Source organism: Lupinus angustifolius, chromosome LG09, assembly GCF_001865875.1.
Source record: "Lupinus angustifolius cultivar Tanjil chromosome LG09, LupAngTanjil_v1.0, whole genome shotgun sequence".
Taxonomy (NCBI): Eukaryota; Viridiplantae; Streptophyta; class Magnoliopsida; order Fabales; family Fabaceae; genus Lupinus; species Lupinus angustifolius.
Window position 1 is genome coordinate 14,064,504 of NC_032017.1, and position 22,822 is coordinate 14,087,325.

The 22,822-nt window shown below is 32.0% G+C and overlaps 3 protein-coding genes and 1 long non-coding RNA gene across 5 annotated transcripts; all 4 read left to right on the plus strand.

Moving 5' to 3' along the window:
• On the plus strand, positions 838-8,787 carry LOC109356860 (cullin-3A-like). Of its 2 annotated transcripts, XM_019600453.1 has the most exons (3): positions 838-1,379; positions 3,310-4,152; positions 7,455-8,787. In XM_019600453.1, the coding sequence occupies exons 1-3, from the start codon at positions 1,219-1,221 to the stop codon at positions 8,647-8,649; spliced, it is 2,199 nt and encodes a 732-aa protein (XP_019455998.1). In that variant the 5' UTR covers positions 838-1,218; the 3' UTR covers positions 8,650-8,787. The 2 variants fall into 2 exon arrangements, with proteins under 2 accessions (XP_019455998.1, XP_019455997.1); XM_019600452.1 differs by lacking the exon at positions 7,455-8,787 and having other exon boundaries at positions 3,310-5,485.
• LOC109356081 (origin of replication complex subunit 6-like) lies at positions 10,619-13,623 on the plus strand. The gene is made up of 10 exons (XM_019599417.1): positions 10,619-10,900; positions 11,058-11,104; positions 11,271-11,375; positions 11,490-11,570; positions 11,865-11,976; positions 12,074-12,136; positions 12,254-12,341; positions 12,472-12,542; positions 13,294-13,390; positions 13,475-13,623. The coding sequence occupies exons 1-10, from the start codon at positions 10,781-10,783 to the stop codon at positions 13,483-13,485; spliced, it is 795 nt and encodes a 264-aa protein (XP_019454962.1). The 5' UTR covers positions 10,619-10,780; the 3' UTR covers positions 13,486-13,623.
• LOC109356668 lies at positions 14,497-21,643 on the plus strand. The gene is made up of 3 exons (XR_002108769.1): positions 14,497-14,511; positions 17,121-17,124; positions 21,249-21,643. It is a non-coding gene; the product is annotated as an uncharacterized LOC109356668 (long non-coding RNA).
• Positions 18,547-21,441, plus strand: LOC109356666 (sphinganine C4-monooxygenase 1-like). The gene is made up of 2 exons (XM_019600116.1): positions 18,547-19,026; positions 20,680-21,441. Exons 1-2 carry the CDS (start codon positions 18,802-18,804, stop codon positions 21,229-21,231), a joined length of 777 nt encoding a protein of 258 aa, XP_019455661.1. The 5' UTR covers positions 18,547-18,801; the 3' UTR covers positions 21,232-21,441.

A 22,822-nucleotide genomic window follows, 5' to 3' on the forward strand; every position in this document is an offset into this window, starting at 1 on the left:
ACACTAAAAATACATTAAAAAAATCAAATGAACACGATATGGCGTCTGTATTTTAATTCATAACAAACTTTAAAAATGTTTGATTCCTTTTCAAATCCATTAAGGCAGAGAAAGTGTGTTAACACAAGCTGAAGATACCATACCTCAAATTGTGGGAATGTTATGATTTATCAATAGCAGGTTATCAAGAACCTCTTATCTTTGGTTTTCCTTTTGCTTTAATTTCTTTGATTTTTCTTTTCCCTATTAACTGAATTAATATGAGGGGGCTAAATCAAGAATTTAGTATCACTTTTAATTAATCCTTCAATTTGTTGTGGGATGATTATCTTATCATATTTATTAAAGTGTGATTTGTTTATCAATGCAGATATGCGATCAATAATGATTCTTCCATCAACTTGTATTATTTACCTTGTCTTATTACCAAAAAGTATCTGGTTTTATAATTATTAGTTGTTTATTCAATTATTTCAAAATAGCTTTTTTAAGCTATTATTTCAGTTTAATATCAATATCAACGGTAAAACATTTTACATAATTATTTATACAATAATTATTATTAACTTTTAAATAAAAATAATATTTATTATTGTTAACTTTTAAATAAAAAATAATATAAATAAGTTAATTATTGTTGACTTTTAAAATAAAGAATATATGTATTGGCAATATAAAAATTTATTATATCCTCATTGAATTATTTATAATTCATTTTTAATCATCATTAAATCTTGATTCTTAATAAAATTAATACAAATGAGTAATAAATAATAATTAGTATAAATTTTTACAATAGACTTATCTTTCTAATATATTATCCTAATGGTCCAATGATTGAATCTTGCATTGCAAACTAAACATAAAAATAGAGCGCTTAAAACATTCAACTGCGAAACGTGACAGAGAAAAAAACGGAGAGAAAGAAAGAAACGTTTCGCATAGTCTCATCATCTCCGTCTTCAAATGGAACTCGGAAACCAGACACTGCTCCTATCAAATCCCAACTGTTTTCATTTAAACCTTCGTTTTTCACTCAACCACTTCAAACCCCTCCAATAATTCATCACCCTTCACTTTTTCTGCAAAAAAAATTAAAATCCATCTTTTTCATTTTATTCCACTTTCCTTCAAATTGAAGAGGTTTTGGATTCTGGGTTAGAAGAAAGTTTGGTTTTTGGAATCTGGGTATTGGGGTTTAGGTGAAAAAGGTGAAATATGAGTAACCAAAGGAAGAGAAATTTTCAGATTGAGGCGTTCAAGCATCGAGTGGTGATGGATCCGAAGTATGCTGACAAGACATGGAACATTCTAGAACATGCGATTCATGAGATTTACAACCATAATGCTAGTGGTCTCAGCTTTGAAGAGCTTTACAGGTTCCACCCCTTTCCTTTCTCATGATTTTTATTGTTATCGGTTGTTGCTTGATGAAAAAATAACATTTTTTTTCTCACATGATATGCTTTTGTTTGATTTTGAGGTGTACAAATTGTATGTGTTATTTGTTTTGTTTGATAAGATATTGGTTTAGTGTTCATTGGATGTGGAGGGTTCGGAATGTTCAAATTTGAGCTTAGAAAAAGGCATAGGCTACCAGTTTTGGGGTCTGCTTACACACACATAAACGGAACATGCCGCCTTGACCTCTCGTCTTGAACCAAAACCTTAAGGCATTAGGTCTATGGGTCCATCCACTTATATGCTCTTTAACTCATCCATTTTTTCCCAATGTGAGACTTCTTCATTCACACTTGGAATACCCAACAATTACTCAGTATCTTAATAGTTTTAGATCTGTTTTTTGATTGAGCCAATCTTGTTTTATGCATAACTACATTTTAATTGTTCCACATAGATGTGGGATATTAGCATATTGTTGTTGAATTAAGGGTTTTCTCACTGGTTGGTGTTGCACATGTATGTGAGGCATGTTTGTTGATTTTATGATGGCGCTGTTATTGTGTTGGGGATCAGGTACAATGCATGATGTTGCATTTCTTGATTGTGGAACTAGTTCATGACTTATTTAAACCTCATATCTCTCATAAGTGTTTTATTTGTTTCTTATACTTCACTCTTTATGGACTTATTTGTTCTTCTATTGTCCATGTTGTTAGACTCATGCCGTTGTCTTCTTTTTCTTTGTGTTAGTATTCTCGTTATTATAGAATTGTACTTTGTGTTAGTATTCTCTTCTGTTGTCCATGTGATGGTTTGCTGAACATTTTTCTTGGATATTGTTGATGTTTGAGGTGTGTCACATGAATGGAATCTTGTTAGGATATAATGAGTTGTGTCATATAAATACTTGAGAAACAGTGAACATGTGTGTTTATGATACGTATATTGTTAATGTTTGGCATTGTATCCTACATTAAAGTGAATTAACTGGTTAGCTGCTTGGAGGGTTGGAGCTATCCCTATCCCTTTTGTAGTAAGTCATGTGGCTAAATGATGTTAACAGATCCTTGTGTGAAGTAAATTACATGGGCGGTTCTTGTTCTCTCCTGCATCTCTCTCGCTTGGCTGCCTGGTTCTGGTCCTTTTTTGGTATGATCATAAGTATCTTTTTGTAAATTGTGATCATCATGGTTAGGTAATATGAGAAATGATCAATGTATCCGTGTCATGTCGTACTAGGTGCCTAGACCGTATTGTATCTTGAATTTTTTTTGAAGTTCCTTGTATCCATGTCGTGCCGTACCAAGAGCCTGGGTTTGTTACGTGAACCTGAAAAACATATAATACTTCCTTTTTTTAAGTAATTATAAGGATTATTAGGATGATCACATAGGAGGATGTAGAATTGTTCATTAGAACTTACATCAATGTATGAAACTTACCCTTTGTACGTCATGGAATTTATCAGTGTTGAACAAGTTGCAAATTATGTGGTGCTTCCAGTTGTAAATGTAATGAATTAATGTCATAACATGCAGCTGCACGTAAATAAGGATGAAAGTAATAATAGAAATAACCTTGTGGAAGACAATAGTATTCAGCCAGTTCTTATATGCAATTTAATTTCCTGTTCTAGTGTTATCTATTCACACATTAGTAGATGCACAAGCTGTAGTTGAGCAAATAATCTAGTTGAAGTTTGTTGCCCATTATCCTTGACCGATTACTGTATACAGACTGAACCAATGAATTATTTTCGCATACTAGCTGAATTTGGCATGTGAATTTTGTGATGAGTATGTGTATATATCATAAGGATTTTGTTTCTTATTTATTTTTCCTTTACATGAGGGAAGAAGATTTAGTACTCCTAACATTTTTTGCCTTCGTTATGTGTGGATTTAGAAATGCATACAATATGGTTCTGCACAAATTTGGTGAGAAGCTGTACAAGGGGCTGGTTGCCACCATGACTGGACATCTCAAAGATATAGCTAGATCTGTTGAAGCCACTCAAGGAGGTTCCTTTCTGGAGGAGATGAACAGGAAATGGAATGATCATAATAAGGCATTACAAATGATTAGAGACATTCTTATGTACATGGATAGGACTTACGTCCCGAATGCCCAGAAGACCCCTGTTCATGAACTTGGCCTGAACCTGTGGAGAGAAAATGTTATTTATTCAAACCAGATAAGGACTCGGCTGTTGACTACACTTTTGGAATTAGTACAGGGCGAACGTGCTGGTGAAGTTGTTGACCGAGGACTGATGAGAAATATAACAAAGATGCTAATGGATTTAGGTCCTTCTGTTTATGGGCAAGAATTCGAAAGTCATTTTCTGCAGGTCTCTGCTGAGTTCTACAGTGTAGAATCCCAAAAGTTCATTGAGTGTTGTGATTGTGGCGATTATCTAAAGAAGGCTGAGAGGCGTCTGAATGAGGAAATGGATAGAGTGAGCCATTACTTGGATCCGAGGACTGAAAAGAAGATTACTAATGTGGTGGAGAAGGAGATGATTGAAAATCACATTCCTAGATTAATCCATATGGAGAATTCTGGATTAGTGAACATGCTTTGTGATGATAAATATGATGATTTGGGTAGAATGTTTAACTTGTTCGGTCGTGTTACTGATGGTCTCTCAAAAATACGTGAAGTGATGACGTCACACATCAGAGAGTCTGGTAAACAGCTTGTTACTGATCCTGAAAGGTTGAAGGATGCTGTTGAATTTGTTCAGAGGCTCTTAGATGAGAAAGATAAATATGACAAGATTATAAGCTTGGCATTTAACAATAACAAGTTGTTCCAGAATGCTTTGAATTCTTCATTTGAATACTTCATTAACCTGAACCCTCGTTCTCCAGAGTTCATTTCACTATTTGTAGATGATAAGCTTCGAAAAGGTCTGAAGGGAGTTAGTGAGGATGATGTAGAGATTACTCTTGACAAGGTGATGATGCTATTTCGATACTTGCAAGAAAAGGATGTGTTCGAGAAGTATTACAAACAGCATCTGGCAAAGCGGCTTTTGTCTGGAAAGACAGTTTCTGATGATGCTGAGAGAAGTCTCATAGTTAAGCTTAAGACAGAATGTGGTTACCAATTTACCTCTAAACTAGAGGGCATGTTTACGGACATGAAAACCTCTCTAGACACAATGCAGGGATTTTATGCCAGTCACCCTGAGCTCGGTGATGGTCCTACACTTACTGTGCAGGTTCTGACAACAGGGTCTTGGCCAACTCAATCTAGTGTAACATGCAACCTGCCAGCTGAAGTATCTGCACTTTGCGAGAAGTTTCGGTCATATTACCTTGGAACCCATACTGGCAGGAGATTGTCCTGGCAAACTAATATGGGCACAGCAGACTTAAAAGCTACATTTGGGAAAGGTCAGAAGCATGAGTTAAATGTTTCAACTTACCAAATGTGTGTCATCATGCTGTTTAATAATGCTGATAGGATAAGCTACAAGGAAATTGAGCAAGCAACTGAGATTCCGGCTTCAGATCTGAAGAGGTGTCTGCAATCGTTGGCTTTAGTTAAGGGAAGAAATGTCCTTAGGAAGGAGCCCATGAGTAAAGATGTTGGTGAGGATGACGCGTTCTTTGTTAATGACAAGTTCAGTAGCAAACTATACAAGGTGAAAATAGGAACCGTAGTTGCACAAAAGGAGACAGAACCTGAGAAACAGGAAACTCGACAGAGAGTGGAGGAGGACCGGAAGCCCCAGATTGAGGCAGCAATAGTGAGGATCATGAAATCACGGAAGCAACTTGATCATAACAATCTTATAGCAGAGGTCACCAAGCAGTTGCAGTCACGATTCCTCGCTAATCCAACTGAGGTAAAGAAACGGATCGAGTCTCTCATCGAGCGGGACTTTTTGGAGAGAGATGATAGCGACAGAAAATTGTATCGATATCTTGCCTAGAATTGGTAAACTTTTTATTCCAGTGATACAAATGTTGTGTGTTTATGAACTGGGTGAAGAACGACCGTTTTAATAGGTCAGTTGATTCTTAATGTACATCAATTTGTTCTTTCTATTGGTCATGCTATTTTATCTCATTATTAAGGAATCTATTGATCATGCATTCTTTGTCTTATACCATGTCTTTGCCTTCACCACACTCCATTCTACATATTAAGGAATTCAACATGTGTAGTTTTAATATAGGTTATGTGTGAAAGGTTTCACTTAAGTCTCATTGAATTCAAATAAAAAGCATGTTGTGCTTATACTTGATGGTTAAAATCATACAATTGAATGTAATGATTAATTGTTTAGTACTAGTAACTAGTAAGGCTTCAGTTAGATGAATTTCCTAAGTCAGAATGTAAATTACAGGTTTGCCTATATCAACTTCATTATTTTGATGATAGCATAAAGATGTAGTTTAACGCTCTTAGTATACATTACAGATAACATATTGTTGGAGAACCAGTGCAGGAAATAAAATAAAAAAATTATATAGGGGTGGTACATTTAATATATTGAAAATTTAAACACTTCAATATAAACTTTCCTAATGCTGAGATGCTCAAAATTTTCATATCATATTTTATTTAATGTATACTTGTTTTCCAAAGAAATGCCCTTTTCCACACCTCGTGTATTTGATGTGTGTATAAAATGGAAAAAAGTTCATCCGTTAAATTATACGCCTTTCCAAAACAAAAATTATATACCTTTTGCTAACAAACAACCCTCAACTACTCTTTTATCCCAAATAGTACTTAAACTCTGTTCATGAAATTAATTCTTCCATAAACTTTAACAAAGCTGAAAGCAACTAAAATGTTCATGTGGTTTCAATCACTTATCTTTGGCAACAAAAAAAACAGCCAAAGATTATACCGCTTTATTTTATTTTAAATTCAATATTTTAAAATTTAGTATTTTTTTATTGTTTAGTTTATCTTTTAAAGTTTGATTTGATTTAAATATATTTATTATTTTTACCTGTATATGACAATATTAACCAAACATTTAAAAAAGAGTAAATTACACTGACACCCCCTTGAGTTTTAGTGAAATTATACAAATCACCCATACTTTTCTACACCTACACAAACCCCCTATTTTTTATACTTTCATTATACTAATCACCCTACTGAGAAATAAGTGTAATTTTTTGAACAAAAAATGTGATAAATGCAATTAAGTTAAACAAAACATTGTATATTGTGGAAACAAGTCCAAATAATATATAAGCCGGTACGTCTTTATTATTTTTGGTTCGTTACGATATGTTATAAGAACGATTTAAACAATATCTCTTTATAATTATTGATGCATTTTGTAACAAAAAATAATAAAGATACTTGATTTGTATATTATTTAGATTTTTTCTCACAATAATAAAAACTATGGGAGGTTTGTGTAGGTGTAGAAAAATGATAGATGATTTGTGTAATTTCACTAGGTGTCAGTGTAATTAACTCTTTTAAAAATATATATTTCTTCTAGCTACATAAATTCTTAGAAAGAATTAACCGTAACACAAATAATTCTATACATAAGCAAATGTTATAGAATGAGAAGAAACCAGACCATGGAACCAGAAAAACAAAAAATAAAATAAATAGATGTCTTCTGTCCTGCAGGAAGCTTCAAATATTCTTCAAAAGTAACAACCATAATAAAAACAAATTTGCATATAAAAACAAAAAAAAAATGGACGGGACAAAAGGCAAGAACGGAATCTTTTACATTCTAAGAATTCTCTAAAAGGAAGATTATTACATACATGAGAATATTATTTATGAATAATTTATATATAGTATAGATATGTAAGTTCCCATAAAGTAATGAGATTGGGCTTATAAGCTCACAGAGCCCAATTAACCGAACTCTATCAATTTAACTCAATACAAATGTTTCACGAAACTGTTGGCGCCATAATCTTAAAACATGAAGAAGAAAAAAAGCATAAGTTCCTCTTCTTCCCGCCCATTTATCCCACCATATTTAATTCCCATTTTTATTCCCTTAATATCCAAATCTGAACTCAGGATGCTGTTGAATTTGTTCAGAGGCTCTTAGATGAGAAAGATAAATATGACAAGATTATAAGCTTGGCATTTAACAATAACAAGTTGTTCCAGAATGCTTTGAATTCTTCATTTGAATACTTCATTAACCTGAACCCTCGTTCTCCAGAGTTCATTTCACTATTTGTAGATGATAAGCTTCGAAAAGGTCTGAAGGGAGTTAGTGAGGATGATGTAGAGATTACTCTTGACAAGGTGATGATGCTATTTCGATACTTGCAAGAAAAGGATGTGTTCGAGAAGTATTACAAACAGCATCTGGCAAAGCGGCTTTTGTCTGGAAAGACAGTTTCTGATGATGCTGAGAGAAGTCTCATAGTTAAGCTTAAGACAGAATGTGGTTACCAATTTACCTCTAAACTAGAGGGCATGTTTACGGACATGAAAACCTCTCTAGACACAATGCAGGGATTTTATGCCAGTCACCCTGAGCTCGGTGATGGTCCTACACTTACTGTGCAGGTTCTGACAACAGGGTCTTGGCCAACTCAATCTAGTGTAACATGCAACCTGCCAGCTGAAGTATCTGCACTTTGCGAGAAGTTTCGGTCATATTACCTTGGAACCCATACTGGCAGGAGATTGTCCTGGCAAACTAATATGGGCACAGCAGACTTAAAAGCTACATTTGGGAAAGGTCAGAAGCATGAGTTAAATGTTTCAACTTACCAAATGTGTGTCATCATGCTGTTTAATAATGCTGATAGGATAAGCTACAAGGAAATTGAGCAAGCAACTGAGATTCCGGCTTCAGATCTGAAGAGGTGTCTGCAATCGTTGGCTTTAGTTAAGGGAAGAAATGTCCTTAGGAAGGAGCCCATGAGTAAAGATGTTGGTGAGGATGACGCGTTCTTTGTTAATGACAAGTTCAGTAGCAAACTATACAAGGTGAAAATAGGAACCGTAGTTGCACAAAAGGAGACAGAACCTGAGAAACAGGAAACTCGACAGAGAGTGGAGGAGGACCGGAAGCCCCAGATTGAGGCAGCAATAGTGAGGATCATGAAATCACGGAAGCAACTTGATCATAACAATCTTATAGCAGAGGTCACCAAGCAGTTGCAGTCACGATTCCTCGCTAATCCAACTGAGGTAAAGAAACGGATCGAGTCTCTCATCGAGCGGGACTTTTTGGAGAGAGATGATAGCGACAGAAAATTGTATCGATATCTTGCCTAGAATTGGTAAACTTTTTATTCCAGTGATACAAATGTTGTGTGTTTATGAACTGGGTGAAGAACGACCGTTTTAATAGGTCAGTTGATTCTTAATGTACATCAATTTGTTCTTTCTATTGGTCATGCTATTTTATCTCATTATTAAGGAATCTATTGATCATGCATTCTTTGTCTTATACCATGTCTTTGCCTTCACCACACTCCATTCTACATATTAAGGAATTCAACATGTGTAGTTTTAATATAGGTTATGTGTGAAAGGTTTCACTTAAGTCTCATTGAATTCAAATAAAAAGCATGTTGTGCTTATACTTGATGGTTAAAATCATACAATTGAATGTAATGATTAATTGTTTAGTACTAGTAACTAGTAAGGCTTCAGTTAGATGAATTTCCTAAGTCAGAATGTAAATTACAGGTTTGCCTATATCAACTTCATTATTTTGATGATAGCATAAAGATGTAGTTTAACGCTCTTAGTATACATTACAGATAACATATTGTTGGAGAACCAGTGCAGGAAATAAAATAAAAAAATTATATAGGGGTGGTACATTTAATATATTGAAAATTTAAACACTTCAATATAAACTTTCCTAATGCTGAGATGCTCAAAATTTTCATATCATATTTTATTTAATGTATACTTGTTTTCCAAAGAAATGCCCTTTTCCACACCTCGTGTATTTGATGTGTGTATAAAATGGAAAAAAGTTCATCCGTTAAATTATACGCCTTTCCAAAACAAAAATTATATACCTTTTGCTAACAAACAACCCTCAACTACTCTTTTATCCCAAATAGTACTTAAACTCTGTTCATGAAATTAATTCTTCCATAAACTTTAACAAAGCTGAAAGCAACTAAAATGTTCATGTGGTTTCAATCACTTATCTTTGGCAACAAAAAAAACAGCCAAAGATTATACCGCTTTATTTTATTTTAAATTCAATATTTTAAAATTTAGTATTTTTTTATTGTTTAGTTTATCTTTTAAAGTTTGATTTGATTTAAATATATTTATTATTTTTACCTGTATATGACAATATTAACCAAACATTTAAAAAAGAGTAAATTACACTGACACCCCCTTGAGTTTTAGTGAAATTATACAAATCACCCATACTTTTCTACACCTACACAAACCCCCTATTTTTTATACTTTCATTATACTAATCACCCTACTGAGAAATAAGTGTAATTTTTTGAACAAAAAATGTGATAAATGCAATTAAGTTAAACAAAACATTGTATATTGTGGAAACAAGTCCAAATAATATATAAGCCGGTACGTCTTTATTATTTTTGGTTCGTTACGATATGTTATAAGAACGATTTAAACAATATCTCTTTATAATTATTGATGCATTTTGTAACAAAAAATAATAAAGATACTTGATTTGTATATTATTTAGATTTTTTCTCACAATAATAAAAACTATGGGAGGTTTGTGTAGGTGTAGAAAAATGATAGATGATTTGTGTAATTTCACTAGGTGTCAGTGTAATTAACTCTTTTAAAAATATATATTTCTTCTAGCTACATAAATTCTTAGAAAGAATTAACCGTAACACAAATAATTCTATACATAAGCAAATGTTATAGAATGAGAAGAAACCAGACCATGGAACCAGAAAAACAAAAAATAAAATAAATAGATGTCTTCTGTCCTGCAGGAAGCTTCAAATATTCTTCAAAAGTAACAACCATAATAAAAACAAATTTGCATATAAAAACAAAAAAAAAATGGACGGGACAAAAGGCAAGAACGGAATCTTTTACATTCTAAGAATTCTCTAAAAGGAAGATTATTACATACATGAGAATATTATTTATGAATAATTTATATATAGTATAGATATGTAAGTTCCCATAAAGTAATGAGATTGGGCTTATAAGCTCACAGAGCCCAATTAACCGAACTCTATCAATTTAACTCAATACAAATGTTTCACGAAACTGTTGGCGCCATAATCTTAAAACATGAAGAAGAAAAAAAGCATAAGTTCCTCTTCTTCCCGCCCATTTATCCCACCATATTTAATTCCCATTTTTATTCCCTTAATATCCAAATCTGAACTCAGAACTCACATTTTTGGTACCAATTTCTGCAAACACAAATAATAATTGAATGGATCTCTCACAGATTGCCAAGAAGCTTGGACTCTCAGATTCCAAACTCATCATCCGTAAAGCCGCCGAACTCCGTCGCCTCTCTGATCTCCAGTTTGATTGTTCCGTCATCCGAGTTGTAAGTTTTATTCTACACAGTCGCACAGCCGGTATTCCAACCAAAAATCGGATCGCGATAGCTATTTTCAGTTGGAATACCGGCTGTGTGACTCACACCATTTTCTTCACACTACCGTATCCCAATTAATCCATTTTAATTTTTTATTTATTCACAGGGCGAAGTTGCCAAAGCTGTTATCTGTTTGGAAATTGCCGCCACAAGGTAGTTATAGTTACATAATTCTCCCATTTATATGCCTATTGCGTATTAGGTTTGTTATAAATAAAGTCTAATAAAATTAATTTAAAAAGTGATAAACCGAGTAGTGAATGAATCTGTTAAATTGACTTATGGGCTTCAATTATGTTTATTGTTTCACATTGTTTAGGCTTGTGGTAGTGTTTGATCGATCATGTGCTGTGAAACTAAGTGGAATGTCTGAAAGGGCTTATATCAGATCTTACAATTCTCTCAACAATGGCCTTGGAGTCAAGTGGGTTTTTCTTCTAATTTTTGCTTGCTATTATAAAAATATGCTCTTTCTTTAATTGGCTATTTTATATTTGTTTTTTAGTTAAATGGCAAGAGTTTTTGTTTTTTTATGTAGGGTGAAGCTTGATGTAAGAGAATTAGCTATTCAATTCGGCTGTGTTCGAATTATCCGTTTAGTTCGTGATGGTCTTAATCTGTAAGTCCTGAATTTCTGTCATGGTTATAGTATCTTCTATGTGTTTGATAGAATGCTTTTGAGATCGATAAACCGTAAGTTATCACCTTGTTAGCTTCTTCCTGGCAACTTTATATATCAAGATGAAACATATTGGTTAAGGTGGAACTAAGGAAAGCATACTAGAACATTTTATTTAATTTTGTTCCGTTTGTGCGCCGAATGCTGCTTTTCATTTATTTATAATTATTGCATCTATTTATGGTTTGATTTTGTGCATTCGTGCTGATGATATGTCTGTTCTTTTTTGCTCAGTTTTAAGGCTAGGTTTCTTTCTTCATTGCCAGCCTCTCGTCGCGCAAGTGCAGACTTTACTCGTCCTGTGTTTACTGCTGTTGCCTTTTATTTATGTGCAAAGAAACACAAGGTACATTTGAGATAATCTGTAAGAGAAGGTACTGTTATAAACTACTTCCGTTGAATTTAACTTGTCTTATTGCATGCTTTATCTGTTTGTTTTACAGCTCAAAGTGGACAAGATTAAGTTAATTGAACTCTGTGGTACATCCGAATCTGAATTCTCTAGTGTACGTGCTATGTCTATGTATTCTTTTTTCTGTAATCAATGTGTAATGTATGATGGCTTTATTAGTTTTGTGTCCAATGTGAATGGTTTCAAAATTGATTGTGAATGACTGCTGCAGGTTTCTACTACCATGAAAGACTTATGCCATGATGTGTTTGGGGTTGCTAAAGAAAAGAAAGATACTAGAGAAGTTAAGTCAAATCGAGGTATATTGTCATAGCAATTGAGTATGATGCATTGTTTAAAGTAGGGACATTTAACCTTTCTTTTTAATCCCCCAGAATATCCTTTTTGCATCAAGTCCTTTATTTTCTGCTTCTGTATCTTTTTGTGTAGATCTGCTAGATGTATTGCCATGTAAAAGGAAGACCGAGGGTGGTGGTTATTTGTCTGATGATGAACCAGAGGTAGTAATGACTTACAACCTACAAGAGTATTTCTTTTGGAGTCAATTTGTTATTCTCTTAAATTGATGCTGAAAGTTTAGAGATGTGTGTTTTATACAAATCTCAACTCTAAATTTTCCACTAAGGGGCACCAAACTGATTGTTATAGATAGCTTTCATCATTGTTTAATCAAAGTTCAATTGTGCATATTCATCATATCTCTATCAATAATTTTGGTAACTATGGATTCTTTATTGTATTGTTGGATTTAGTAATAGGAAGTTAGAAGCTGTCTAAAATTAAACTGACTTGCTAGTTTCTCTTTTGCATCTGATAATCTAATCACTGAACTTCTATTTCAAATGTAGATGCTAAGTCCTATTTTAGAAAGCTGATTATGTCGATTAATGATTATTTCTAAGGTTTCCCCTTTTGTCGGTTCAATCCAACATGCTAGTTTTCTTTAATCTTCTTCCAAGTCACTGTAAGTAGTAGATTCTTTTTTATATTACACTATCCGGGGAATTAAGTCAAGTGTGCCTTTGACATGGAGGATAAGTTAAATTTACCACTTAGTAGCCCACAAAACTAAATTCCCTATAGTTCAGTCCCCTCTTGCCTTTTTCCCACAAAACTAAATTCCCTACGTTTTGCATGGATATTATGCTGTAAAGTGACTTCAAATTTTTATGAATATAGAAGTCTTTCCATTAATGCTAGCTTAAATCTTGAGTATGGAATTCAACTAACATTTATTTATTGTATTTCCAGCTTTCAAGTAATAAAAAACGTAAACAAATGGAGAAGGGTGATTATGAGAACTACAAATCTTCTGTGCATGCATCCAATGAACAAAACACAAAGAAAGGTATTGGAACAGTTTTTGTATTTTCTTCTCATTCCATTACTGAGGTCAGAGATTTGACCTTATTTTTAATTCTCTATCTATCAGCTTGCAAGTGAACCACTCAGACTAGCTTTCATTTGTTCAAGGAAGCCTTCGAGACCAAGAAGTTGGAGGCTATTTGAGATGTTCTTGATTATTTATTGCCTCATTATTTTTTATACCAAAGATGGTTTTGGAGGAACTTCATTACAGTAGGCAAATTTTTTTAAAAGAAATAGAACTTGTTAAAAACTTAAAATGGTAGGAGCTTGAATAAAAAAGATAAGAAAAGCTTAAAGAGAGAAAGGAAACTCTAATGAATAATACTCTCATTATTAAATTACATTGTTTTTTTATTGTATTTTCAATTATAGAGAATAAGAGAATCACCATTTATATATTACATTATTTAATTAACCAATTAATTGATTAATTATATTGTTAATTGATTAGCAAATACATAATTACTTATGGAATTGATTAACATATAGTTAATCGATTACAGAATACACAACTATTTTATAATGGTTGATTTATCTTGAAGACTGGGGTTTTCAATTTTGTAAAACTTGTATTCTTTGGGAGTGCCAAAGCATTGTATAGCAAGAAAGAACTTTGTACAGACTGGCGTTCCTTTTAATATTCACTAGTATTTGGTTTCAGAAGGTGCTTACTTATAGATAAAGCATTTAGATGTATGAAGATAATTTAATTAGTATATACGTTTTTTCTTGTATATGTTCAATACCTTTTATTTTAAAATATTCAATTGGCTTTCTGTCTGTTTGAATTATTAATTGATATAACTCGATACATATAAGATAATGTTGATCAAGATGTATTGTTTCATTTATTATAGTTTTTTATTGATATCAAAATAGATGATTGTCTTGCTATCAATTTCTTACGCAAGCAAATAGTATACAAATATAAAGTCCACAACAATAATAATATGCAGATATATAAAATAGAAAATAAGTTCTGCTTCACAAACAACTGAAGTTTGATATGTAACAATAATTGATTTATAATTAAATAGTTTTTAAAATAAAATATTTAGAAGTGGGACAACAATCTTTCATCATGTAAACCTGTATTACTTTGTTGGGTTAACATTACAAAAATAAAAAATGGAATATTAGTGTCAGTGTCTAAGATTCTGCAAGGTCAGCTTGTGACAGACTTTGAACTTATATGTAAGTCGCATTAAGAATGATATCTTATCCAAAAGTGGAATGGATATTTTGCATTGGTGTCCCACATGAAGGTGGTTTGGACTTGCCGACTTGCCTATACGACCATTGTCCACTTGCTTCACTTTTCCCAAAACCATGTGCCATACCAAATGAAAAGAAAAGAAAAGAAAACAAGTGCATTTTGAATACATTTTGTTCTTTAACAATTCTTTTAAGCTATGTTTTATTTTCAATTTGGGTTTTCAATAAAAAGAAATATATTTTACATTTTTCTTATCCATTATTCCCCCTAAAATTCTTCCTTAAGAAGATGTCTTTTAGACGAATGTTATGATATCTGAGTCAAATGTTAAATTATAAGAGATCATGTATAGGTTTTTATTGGTTTAATTAGTTAAATCAGTCGGACCAAACAATATCATATATTATATAACTAGAATTACATGTAGATTCTAAGTTAATGGATGAGATGGTGTTATGGATGAAAGTTGAGATGAGATCATGTTTCATAGTTGATTTTAACGCATCTAACCCTTTTTTATTTTTTAATGTGAGCAAAATGGTCGGTTAGAGCGGTTTGATTGTGAGCTGACTAACTAGATAAATTTATAGTATGTAAGAAGTCGTTTCCTTATCCAGTATATAGTTGGATCAATTGGACCATTCAATCATGTCCAAACAACATTGTTTCAAACTATATAGCCAATGGTGATAAAAAATTATTAAAGTCACACTATAAGGTTAAGTTTGAGAGTCTTGTTTTGGAGGGGTGAAAAGAAAGAAATGACTTTGGAAAGAATATCTTATTTGAGAGTTGAGAGAAAGATAAAAAGAATTTATAAAGGTTTTTTGGAGTCTTCTAAAATCATCTTCGTGCTCATTTCCATGGGTCCCCCAATTTAAATTTTTTATGGAGATAAACACATTAAAGTGGGTAAATGTCTTCATTAAAAAATTAAAATTACATTCTCATCCATTGTTAATAAGATTTTTAAACGGAAAATAAACCAATATTTTTACATTATTAATAATTTAGTTTTATCTTGTCTAAATTCCACACTCCCAAATAAGGGAGATGTTTAAAGTGATTTCATTCCTCTCTTATTCCCATCTTTCCTTATTCCCTTGATCTCTTTTCTTTCCTTTTCCTCACAATTACCAAACATAACGAGATTTCAAATGCTTAACCTTATCAGTAAAATTCACCATCCAACACAATATACTTTACTGTGACCATTGACCAAAACATGTGCTTCCAAGTTTACAAGTGAGCTTTCGTTATTGTTAAGATAACCTCATTAGAAAATTTGACCATGAACTAAATAATGAAGTGCGGGCTCGTCTTCGTTAAAAAAGAGGAAAAATCTGTCATCTTAACCAATCTTCCTAACTACTAAAAGGGGAAAGTTTTAATGTTTGTCTATATTCCCAAAACAGTGGAGAATTTGTCAACTTATTTAAAATTTACCCACTAAAGTATTAGGAGGATCTAGGGATGCTAAAAAATAAGTGTAAAACGAATTCCACATACATTCAAAAAGTTTGTGTGATTATGAAATCATTAATAGCATCTTCATCCCTTAGCATACATGATATATTATCACATTATCAATGTCTTAATATTTAATTCAACACTCCAACCATCAATGTCTTAATATTTAATTCATAACTCCAACGAGTTTTGGATATTAGTTTTAAACATATTTTGGATATTAGTTTTATTTTATTTTTTAAATAGTAACTTCCCTTTTGCGGATAAAAGAATATGTTTTGCTTCAAATATACCTTAACTGGAGCAAAACATATTCTTTTCAAAGTGCTACAATGATAATATAAGTATTTATTCTATTGTTAATAAATAATGCGCTAACAGTATAAAAACTCTACACTGATAATACATAGATTTTAAACTCGTAATAGATTTAGGTAATGTGCTAATTAAGTTCATCATTAGTCAAGCATTTTAGATGACCTATATTAGACCCTTTTGAAATATTTTTTATATCCAAGCCAAAATAGTCGTTAGACAATGCAATGCACTTTTTTATAATTAAATTAATTTCTTTTTATTTTTTCAATATTTAATTTACCCATCTCACCATATTTATTGCAAAGGATGCTTGAATTTTTTTTATAAAATTTATATAATTTTTTATTTTCCCATATTAATTGTTATGGTTTACTGTTGTTATTTTCTAATGTGAAGAAATCTAGATATTAGAGAATGTGAGAATGATGGAAAGAGTGTATGAAAAAGACTTATTGAATAATTGTCTTAAATTTTAATGTTTTAGTTCAATATACGAATCTTGTTTGTAACTTTTCATTCTTCTATGTTCAGTAACAATGAAACTCCATATTAGTTAGATGTTTCTGATCGTAGACGAGTGAAACATTTAACATTATTAGAAGGTGTAAACGAATGAATTCAGATGTTTTATTCTTTAATACTACATTGTTTATAAATCACATTTATAATTGATTTTAAGATAATAACAAAAAAGTATTTGCGAGAGATGAGTGTTTCTTAAACAGATTAGTTTTGGAATAGAATTAATGATATTTGAAGAGAGAAAAATATTTGCGGCAGATTTGTATTTCCTTAAGTAGAATAAAGAGTTCGAAAATAACATCAATCCTATTCTCTGAAGAAAGAAACGATTTATGGTTGAGCAAATAATGATATTGCAAGCTACTACTTTCAACTTTCATATTCACATTTCAATATTAGTATTAATTGAATCAATTATAACTAGCGTGTTGGCAATTAGTTTTATTATAGAAAATTATAGAGATTGACCCTAAATTTCTGAGCAGCAACAAAAAACAGAAATTGATTTTATACAAAACTTACCAATAAGTTTCATTTCCTTCTCCACAATTATTCATATTTTGCACTAAAAAAAATAGATATAAAATTTGAGAGAAAAGAAATAAAGCAGATTGTCCAATTTAAGGTTAGAGATGGTTTTAACTTACAATTAATAATGAATAATATACTAACTATGTATAATCTTTTATCGATGAATATATATTATATTCAATAGATATTTCTAAAATATACATGTAAAAGTCAAATCTAAGCCTGATACATTTTTGTAAGGTACAAAAGCCTGAAAGTGTGGCCATAACCCTTATACTATCTCTTATCTTTTTAGTCTGAATTATAAATCATTTTATTAACATTTAACTATTATTTAATAGAACTTTATTTCAATCTTTTAATCATTATAAAGTTCTTTCCACATTTAATTTAATATCTTACCTTAAGTTCCATTCCTGTTTCCTAACACAAACAACAGTCAAATCCTTATTTGAAGTCTCACAAGTCCCCTACATAGAAGTTACCATGAAAGAAGCACTTCTTCCATCTGATTTTCATCATAATAAGAGCTTCCTTTGTTATGTTACCATTCATTAATTCAAGAGTTTAATATCTATTAACAATTTTTTTTTTCACAATCAATTTATTAGCCATGATTTATTTAAAGAAAACAAATATATATTTCATAAGAGATTTATACAAAATTAGTACATTATTCATCATTCATACTTAATTATTATTAACTCTTAAATAAAAGTAATATAAATAAATAAGTAATATATCAACTATATATAAATTTTTGCACACATAGTAATCATTTATGTTTAAACTCATAATTTAATACTAGTAACTAACTTTTCCTACTTTTCAATATCCATGGCAACAACCTGAGCTCTTTCCCATCCAATCATAACCGTTCCTCATCAATTTCGCTAAAAAGTAAAAACAATCTAACTAATATTCGAGGTACACGATAACATCGCACACCATCTCACACACGATCACATGATATTTCCTTGTATGCTGTCATTTTCCATCAAGAGTCCCGAACCTGCAAGCTATTGCAATTTTTTCAACACTTTCTTCTCTCTCCTCTTGTGATCCCTTTTTCGGAATCTTCCTTCACCAACTATATAATTGATTCGATTTTCTTCACTTGTTTATTCAGAGTTTGCTCGTAACATAAGTGGTTGGAGGAATAATAGGAATGGGAAGTTCAATTTTCAGTTTTTCTTAATCTTCCCATTAATGGTTAGGGTTTCCTCTTGTTCTTTATTTTTCTGGGTTGTTTAAATTTTATGCAAATCTTGGGTCTTGTGGGTGTTTTCTGAATCAATAACAAAAAAGTTTGGATTTTTATTTTGTGGGGTGTGATGGATTTGGGGATTTCTGATGAGTTGTTAGGAACTTTTGCTCCAATAGTAGTTTACTGGATTTATTCTGGGATTTATGTTGTTCTGGGTTTGTTTTCTGAGAACTATCGGTTGCACTCAAAGCAAGATGAAGATGAAAAGAATTTGGTATCTAAATTTTCTGTGGTTAAAGGAGTTCTTCTCCAACAAGTAGTTCAGGCTGTGGTTGCAACCCTCTTGTTTATGGTAAGTTTTTAAAGTGATAAAAAGTTTCTATTTTTGTTTCTAGCTTTCCTGTTTTATGTGTGTGATTAATCCCATGATGATTCATAATTGCGCCGTTTATATTGGCAAAACAGTTTTTTAGAGGTTTAAATGTCCAATATACCGTCTAATTTTAATGTCCTTTGAGGAAACTTAGACAACAACCAAAACATTTGATATTAGTACCCCCAAAAAAAAACCAAAGCATTTTCAACATATGAGTGTACCCTGCCTGGTTGTTTAGAATTTGGTGCAATCTATGTGTTGGTTGCTTTGATATTTTTAGGGTATTTAATGTTTGTATTCTAATTAGGTTTCGTTGTTATTTGGCATATGTCATTTCATCAATCAATCTCTAAGTTGCATGCATACCAGGGTTTGAACAAAGAGTGTAATACCTGATTTATACACAATCAATTCATCATCCACCATTCATTTATGATTGAGAATGAAGGATGAACTGATATAAAACCCTTACACATTGTTACTGCATACATTTTTTTTTTCTTTTTCTTTTTCTTTTTCTCTTGAAGAAACTTAAAGTATTTTGAGTATGCAAAACTATAAAAGAGCCATCATATTTGAAGGGTGCACATTATTTAATAGCAATTATAAAAGCTTAGAAACATAATTTGGTGTTTTGCGTGTGCTAACGAGTACCTAGTCATTTTCTGAGTATTAGGCAAGTATCCATTTGTACCCAGTAAGTACGGCTACTGAACGTGTACCCACTATGGGTATGTAAACATTTTGGAGTACCCATGGATGATAGCAATCCAGGTTGTGTAGTTGGGACACTTGTAGATGATTTTGGTTGTAGTCACTCCTTAATGGTTGCAAATATACTATGACACTCAAAACAAGTTCCTTCCCTTTAAAAGGAAAGAAGGGCACCGAACGGCATGGAGAAAGTTGTAGATTAAGTGTCCTTTGCTTCCCCTGACTAAACAGGACACTTGGGCTCTGTATTTTATCTTAATATTTATTTTGGGTTGCAGGGATGTCAAAAAATATGATTTGGTATATATTGTAATAGGGTTCTGTTCCCCTGATATAAAATGTCGTCCAAATAGAATATTTGAGACCTAGTTATTCAAGTGGCGGGGATTGGGAAAAGAAAGAAAATCATGCTTCAAATATATTGTGGAATGATTAACTTGTGACTTCTTATTTTTTTAGTCTCGAATAGTTTGTAATGGGAAACAGAGGGAGTTGACTATTTAAACAGAATTAAGAATGTTGCATACTTAGAATTAACGCTTGTGTTTTTTTTCTTTTAGTTTTTCAGTGTTTTGTTTTTTGTTTTTTATCTGGAAACTCGTAGAAAAGGCCATGTGATTTTACACTGAAGGGAAGCTAAGCACTAATCTTATCACAGATGATATATGTGCCATAGAAACATCGCTAAAAATACACTAGTTATTCTTTTTAGAGGTGAAGAATACAGTAGCTAGATGTGGTTGCTTATGAACATTGATTTCCTTGAACCAAGAGGTTTGCAATTCCTAACTATGGGGTGTTGTCAAGCTGAATCTAATGTTAGTTGTATGGTAGATTTCACCAATCTACTTATACGTTTGTGTTTAGTATTACAATATTCATAGAAATTGTCATTTGGTCTTTGTTACTGTGTAGGTGGCAGGAAATGATAGCCAAGATACAAATCAGAATGCTTCCCTTCTTGTTTCAGCGAGGCAATTTATTACTGGTATGCTGGTAATGGACACATGGCAATACTTTATGCATAGATACATGCACCACAACAAGTTCCTATACAAGCATATCCATTCTCGACATCACAGACTCATCGTGCCCTATTCATTTGGAGCTATGTACAATCACCCTGTGGAGGGGCTTCTTCTCGACACCATCGGTGGGGCTTTATCTTTCCTCATCTCCGGTATGAGTCCCCGAGCCTCAATCTTCTTCTTCTCCTTTGCCACCATGAAGACCGTGGACGATCACTGTGGCTTATGGCTCCCGGGAAACCTTTTCCACATATTTTTCAACAACAATTCTGCTTACCATGATATACACCATCAGCTTTACGGCAACAAATACAACTACTCGCAGCCGTTCTTCGTTATGTGGGACAGAATCTTGGGTACATACATGCCATACACATTGGATAAGAAAGCAGGTGGTGGTTTTGAAACTAGACCTTGTACAGATCAAAAAGATGATTAACCATTTTGCTTGGTGAGGCAACACTGGCTGAATGTTCATGTTTGTATATACACATATGAATATGATGTCCACTATTCCATTTTGGTATTTTTCTTTACCTATTGTCCATACTAGATAGTTACTCAATAAAGAATTTTGAGGAGTTATCTATTTAAGTGTTACTTTCACCTTTGTACTGCTGGTTGCTATTGTCATTACCCTTCATGTCTTACCTTGTTTAACTCTTGCAAGTTACAATGCAATTTTTGATATCCAAATACTTAAATTGTTTTATAGACTTCTGTGTGTTTGGTTTTATTTTTTTATAAAGGTCAAAATTTGACCAAACTACAGCTATGAGATGATGATTGTTGTATTTGTATATGGACATGTATCTAATCATGTGTTATATGGAGCCCATGAATATTTATTATATTGAATGAGATGGGTGCATGGATCTGTTAACTATTTGTATTCTTGTGCACTCTTTTGATTATTGTGAGGAATGTCTATTGTATGATAAAATATGCCAAAATTGCTGAGGCCATTTGCGTTCTTAACTGATTGAGTTCTCAGTCTCTGTTAGCACAAATAAATGAAGGGATTTGATATGTCCTTTTTCAATGATATATTCACAAGGATGTACTGCTTTTGAAAGTGAGACTTACAAGTTTTTCTTCTTCTCCTATCTATTTGAGTTGGATTTTGTAGAAGTAAGAGAAATTGAAGATTTGAGAGTTATAAAATATACTTATGAGATACTCTAAAATTTTTATTTTTCATTCATTCCTTTCTAAAACTCAACTCTCAAACTGTCAAATCAACCTTTATGAAATCGTTGTTTAAAATGAGATTGTCCTTAAAGCAAACACGCGTGTATCTACTTCTGATTTTGTTAGAAAATTTAATTCACTAAAGTAAGATTGAATACCTTCTGGATTTAGAGTCGAATTTGAAGAGTTTTTGTGTGAACATGTATATAGAATTTTTTTAGAAAATCGATTGAATCGAAAAAATTATGTTATTTACTGTAGTTTGTATTTAAATTAAGATATGAGGTTAAATATTAGTTTTTTTGTACTATCAATGATATTTTTTTTTTGACAAGAAACTAATCTATTTTAGAATCTAATGGAGTCTTACACCACTAGACCAATACATTGTTGGTAGATTAAATATTAATTAGTTACTAATTAATGGGAGATACTAGTAGTTTTACTAGCAGTATTTTTAAAAAGATGAATAGAAACATTTTGGTTGAAGGCAGTATTCAATCTCATGTTACAATAAATTGGGACTTTACTAGCCTAAGAGTTTAGTTAGTATATTTATTCAAAATTTTCACCTCACTCGATTGAATTATTTTATAAAACGATAATTGAAATAAATGTTTAACTTTTTTCTTTAATTGAGTATTCCATAAATTGAGATTAATCCTCCGGTGAGGTATAGTTAGATAAAGTTTGCACCTAATTTCATGTTTGGGTAAGAATCTTTTGGAGTTTGCTACTCTAAAGTATATATTGCATAAATTACATAAACTTAGATCATTGATATATAATATCAGAATTTTTTTCTGAATTTATCTCCACCATCTTCTTAGTAGAATTGA

Bases quoted from the DNA above. Each gene is read 5' to 3' on its own strand.
- LOC109356860 (XM_019600453.1), top strand. From the start codon at position 1,219: ATGAGTAACCAAAGGAAGAGAAATTTTCAGATTGAGGCGTTCAAGCAT. The intron at 1,380-3,309 runs GTTCCACCCCTT...GTGTGGATTTAG, and splicing joins AGCTTTGAAGAGCTTTACAG to AAATGCATACAATATGGTTC. The intron at 4,153-7,454 runs GCTCTTAGATGA...ATTTGTTCAGAG, and splicing joins GCTGTTGAATTTGTTCAGAG to GCTCTTAGATGAGAAAGATA.
- LOC109356081 (XM_019599417.1), top strand. From the start codon at position 10,781: ATGGATCTCTCACAGATTGCCAAGAAGCTTGGACTCTCAGATTCCAAA. The intron at 11,977-12,073 runs GTACATTTGAGA...TTTGTTTTACAG, and splicing joins TATGTGCAAAGAAACACAAG to CTCAAAGTGGACAAGATTAA. The intron at 12,137-12,253 runs GTACGTGCTATG...TGACTGCTGCAG, and splicing joins CCGAATCTGAATTCTCTAGT to GTTTCTACTACCATGAAAGA.
- LOC109356666 (XM_019600116.1), top strand. From the start codon at position 18,802: ATGGATTTGGGGATTTCTGATGAGTTGTTAGGAACTTTTGCTCCAATA. The intron at 19,027-20,679 runs GTAAGTTTTTAA...GTTACTGTGTAG, and splicing joins TTGCAACCCTCTTGTTTATG to GTGGCAGGAAATGATAGCCA.